Here is a 4,180-nt window from a genome sequence, read left to right on the forward strand (position 1 = left end):
TGAGGGCTTTATTTTGTGGTGCTGTTGAATTGCACAGTCTCATACTGACAGGTGCTTCTGATACTTTGTCCACACCATTTATATGTATGAGGTCAGACTATTACAAAGAAACTATAATGCAGTACAGGTAAACACCATAAATACATCCTCCAATATGCCCATGAAGTTAAATTGACATCTTTTAAAAACACTTTTAAGAAATACTAAACATTATAATCTCAATGTTGTATTATTAGACTGCAATAGTTTTAGCTAGTTGCACCTAATAAACTGGCAACTGAGACTTGAGTAAATGGATTTGCAACTTTAGAAATAATTTAGATTTATAAACACTATCAAAATCTAATGGGCAGACTGCCGCTGGATTGTCAGTAAAGGACTGGAAAGATGTGGAAAAGGTCATCCTGTGCTTCAAAATGTTGCAGATTCATGAAAATGCTGATTTGTTAACCATATCAAAAGATTATGAATATAAAACATAAAGGTATAGTCGGTTTTAAGATGTCATTAGGTATTAGTGTACGTGCACTATTGCTGGCCAAAAAAATTCACTAATTATTTTGTACCGATTCTTTTTGCAAGTTTGATTCATACCAGATCTACACTGTTACATACAGCCTTGCACTTGAAAGGTGACATATTATGCAAAATGCACTTTTTCATGGCTTTTCAACATTGGTATGCATCCCTGGTGTGTTGAGAGATGGAGCATGGCCTATTAGATTATGTCCCTGCACACTGACCCTGAACGGTGTCAGTGATTCATGAGGCATGACCACTGTCTGGTCACATGGGTGTGAGTAAAACCCTGGATTAAATAAGTAGACTAGACCTGTGGCTGAGTATTAGAAGAGACATAGTGGGGAAGCAGGGAAGGTCACCTTTGCATTAGTTGCATGTTGAGCAGGAGCCATTTGCTCACACTATTCAAATAAACACAAGAAGTTTGTGCTCTCAAAAAGGATCAGCACTCAGTGAATAACCTCCTAAGCCCTACAATAAGCTATTATGGCAAGGCTTAACTATACAGACCAGTGAGCAGTGATAACTAACATGTCTTTGGGGTCATCAGGTGGGAGCCTCCTTTTACCGGTGTTTCGTCTAGTTGGTCCCACGACACCTCCAGGAGGCTAGACAGTGATCTCTGGCGTCCCAGAGACACTCTCCTAATGCCAGGTCTCACTGCTCTCCACACCAACCAATAACCTCCTTTATCTTACTTACACATGGCTTTCTCAGCCCAAACAGCACTGCCACCTTCAACCAAACCCGAGCTCCAGGTAGTGACAGTGCCAATACTACCTATCCTAGCACATTCACCATACTCTATTTCACACGCTACATAGCATAACTCCAATATAAGCTAAAGTTAAAGGAGATAAATAAACTTACAGGATCAGCAAACACACTCACCTTGCAGCATGGCCTCAAACAAAACGGATTCAAATAGGCCACTCCCACACTTAAATAACCTAACTATGATAGATTGTGCACGCCAATGTCCTCCTCCATTTTTATTTAATAGTTTAGTTAAGTTATAGGTCAATAGGGCATGTAATGCAATAGGTCAAAATGATTAACATTTTATTAAGAGCACCATCTGCTGGACCACAAGGCAAACTACTTTAAACTCTGTTGCAGTTACAGACTGTACATTTTGATTACAAAAAGTAATTTCAGTCATATACAGTTTGAATGTATTTTTTCCCCGAAAGTCTAGATTAAGATTGGATTATGAAAATAAAAAGGGACAGCCCCAGAGTCTACTTCTAGTGCTTGGAGTTCAGCCCTTGTTCTGGCAGCTCAGGAAGAGAGAGAGGAAAGATTTTGTTTTGACTGATACTGATACTGATGCTGTTCCTATTCCTCATCTTGAGGATCACATAGATCAAGTTATTTCCAAGTACTGCTTACCACAGCCTTGTCACAAGTAGGAATTCATATGAATTTTTACAAGTTACCAGGTAGGCTGAGGCCATGTCCTCCTAGGTTTTTTTGGGAAAGGCCAACATTAGCTTTTGTCAATGCCCAACATCCACTGGTTATTAAAACGCAGAGTGTTTTATTACTTTCATTTATATCTCTTTTATTTGAATAGTCTTTTGGAAACTTCTGCAGAGTTGTGGTAGAAATGTGTATAATGCTCCAAAGTCTGTGGTTTTATTAGAAAATCAATTCTTCTTTTTTATTGACATTATGATTTCTGTTACTTACTTGTGGTAGCAGCTGTTACAGCTGGCTTGCTTTGTCTTCCATTCCTAAGTTGTGCAGAAACCTGCAGGGAGTAACACACCCCTGGCTTCAGGTTGCTGAAAGTCTGGTTGTTTGCGTCTGTTGTCATCACTTGTTCAGTTTCTCCCTCGCTGCAACAGGTCACAGTGTAGCTCTCCACTTCACCAGCAGGTGGGTCCCAACTCAGAGACAGCGACTCACTGCTTATCTGGTCAACTGTAATGTTTGCAGGAGGGCTGGCCTCTGTGGGAACAGTACAGTAGTTTCACTTATACTTTGGAATTCAAGTTCAGTCAGTGCTCATCTGTATTTTAAAGTGGTGTTTAACTGCCAAGTTAAAGAGGTGTGGTAAAAGATAAAGCCACATATAATCAGGTCATGCACTTGTGGAAATACAAATTACCACATCTTCAGTCTAAAACTGACCTTTTTAACCAAATAAGAGCATACCTCAGTGTAAGACATTTATATAGGTTATGAGACCAAAGACCATTCAGACAATACTTTCTATCTTTTTTGTTTGTTTGTTTTTTACTGATTTGTTTTACAGATTTACCTGTGAAGACAGATAGCGAGGTTGCTTTGCTTTGATTTCCATTATCAGCAATCCTTATGATGCTGAAAGTATACTCAGTCCCAGGATTCAGTCCCTCAACCGTCACAGTGCTGGAGTCCTCTCTGATCCAACTGCCTGTCTGTGTGTCACAGGAGTAATCTATTTGCAGTTTATACCTAACAGAGGTCTCAGTGAGTGAAAAGCCAAGAGAAACAGTCTCCTGGTCAGCACTGAGAACTGTTACATCTCCTGGTGGAGGAACGTCTGTCACAAGAGAAGAGAGGTACATCTCAGTATCTCAACATTACAACATGTAAGCCTATTTCGTTATAAATCAGATCAGTTTTTGACGGTCACACATACAGTCAGACTGTGGTGTTGGTAAAGTAATCTTTCCGTCCTCATCGTATGACTCGGGGTAATCTGGGGCATCGTAGAACTCCTTCATTATTTAAAAAAACAAAACAAAACAAAAAACACAGTTTAAAAGTGAAATGAATCAATTTATAATCCCATTCAATAGCTTCAAGGAGAAATATTTGGCTTGTAATTTTATTGTTATTTAAGTTTAAGATTGTAAAAACAAGATGTTTACCTCCTCATCAGAGTTATCCATTGTGGGTACACTCTCAGCCATCCCACACTTGGTCCAGATTATTCAAACTGCTTCTTACTGAAAGTTATAGAAATGAACCCTGTTATCAACATCTTCTCCAACAGTTATCCATATTAGACACGAATCACACAGCTAAGTGTACTCTGCAAACTGTCAGACAACAATATAGAATAAAACAACTACTGTAATCGGCACACTAATGCAGCTGTTAAAAATAGATAAAACACACTGAGTCACGCTTCTGTTTTATGGAAAGCCTGTTATTTTTGTCGGACTTCAAATGAGGGAAACAATCCTTGACAAAGAGATTGTTGCTTACCTTTGTTGGAGTCATCTGTCCATGGTAAAAGTACAGTTCTGTTCTTTTATCCAGGAATTTGTAGTAATTGTTTGTGCAATATTCTGTTATAGGTTAAGTAGCTTTTGTCCTGAGGACAGAGCTCTGGACACGCCCTGACAATGCACTGGCCTACTGCAGATGTCTCCTTTTATTCTGCCGAGTGAAGTTACTTTCACTTTTGATTCCCAGAAACAGTTAACGGTCATGTGGTTTCCAGTAAAACAAAATTTATTTGTCTTGTCAGGAGGTGGTGAGGGGACGGTGGATTTAAAGGGCTGATTTGTGTAAAACTTTGATTTGTTGTGAACTAGTGGTACAAAGTATTAGAAATGGCTATCAGAAATAATTACTTATTATTGAAAATAATTAGGCTATTAATTATATAGATGCCAAATAAAGCCAAATAATCAACTCAGTCTCATAAAATATGCTAAAA

At 38.7% G+C, this 4,180-nt stretch overlaps 1 protein-coding gene across 1 annotated transcript; it reads right to left on the reverse strand.

Annotated features, from left to right (window-relative positions):
* Positions 1-1,481: 1,481 nt before the first annotated feature.
* LOC126404139 (fibronectin-like) lies at positions 1,482-3,898 on the reverse strand. Its single transcript, XM_050067155.1, has 5 exons — positions 3,724-3,898; positions 3,384-3,461; positions 3,152-3,230; positions 2,789-3,052; positions 1,482-2,475 (listed from the first exon to the last, which is right to left on the reverse strand). The coding sequence occupies exons 2-5, from the start codon at positions 3,423-3,425 to the stop codon at positions 2,207-2,209; spliced, it is 654 nt and encodes a 217-aa protein (XP_049923112.1). The 5' UTR covers positions 3,426-3,461; positions 3,724-3,898; the 3' UTR covers positions 1,482-2,206.
* Positions 3,899-4,180: the final 282 nt, after the last annotated feature.

The sequence above is a fragment of the Epinephelus moara genome, chromosome 17, assembly GCF_006386435.1.
Source record: "Epinephelus moara isolate mb chromosome 17, YSFRI_EMoa_1.0, whole genome shotgun sequence".
NCBI lineage: Eukaryota > Metazoa > Chordata > Actinopteri > Perciformes > Serranidae > Epinephelus > Epinephelus moara.

Excerpts from the sequence above, each read along its gene's own strand:
- LOC126404139 (XM_050067155.1), bottom strand. The coding sequence starts at position 3,425 with ATGGCTGAGAGTGTACCCACAATGGATAACTCTGATGAGGAG. Across the intron at positions 3,231-3,383 it reads TGGATAACTCTGATGAGGAG|GAGTTCTACGATGCCCCAGA; the intron begins GTAAACATCTTG and ends TAAATAATGAAG. Across the intron at positions 3,053-3,151 it reads ACCAACACCACAGTCTGACT|ACGTTCCTCCACCAGGAGAT; the intron begins GTATGTGTGACC and ends CTCTTGTGACAG.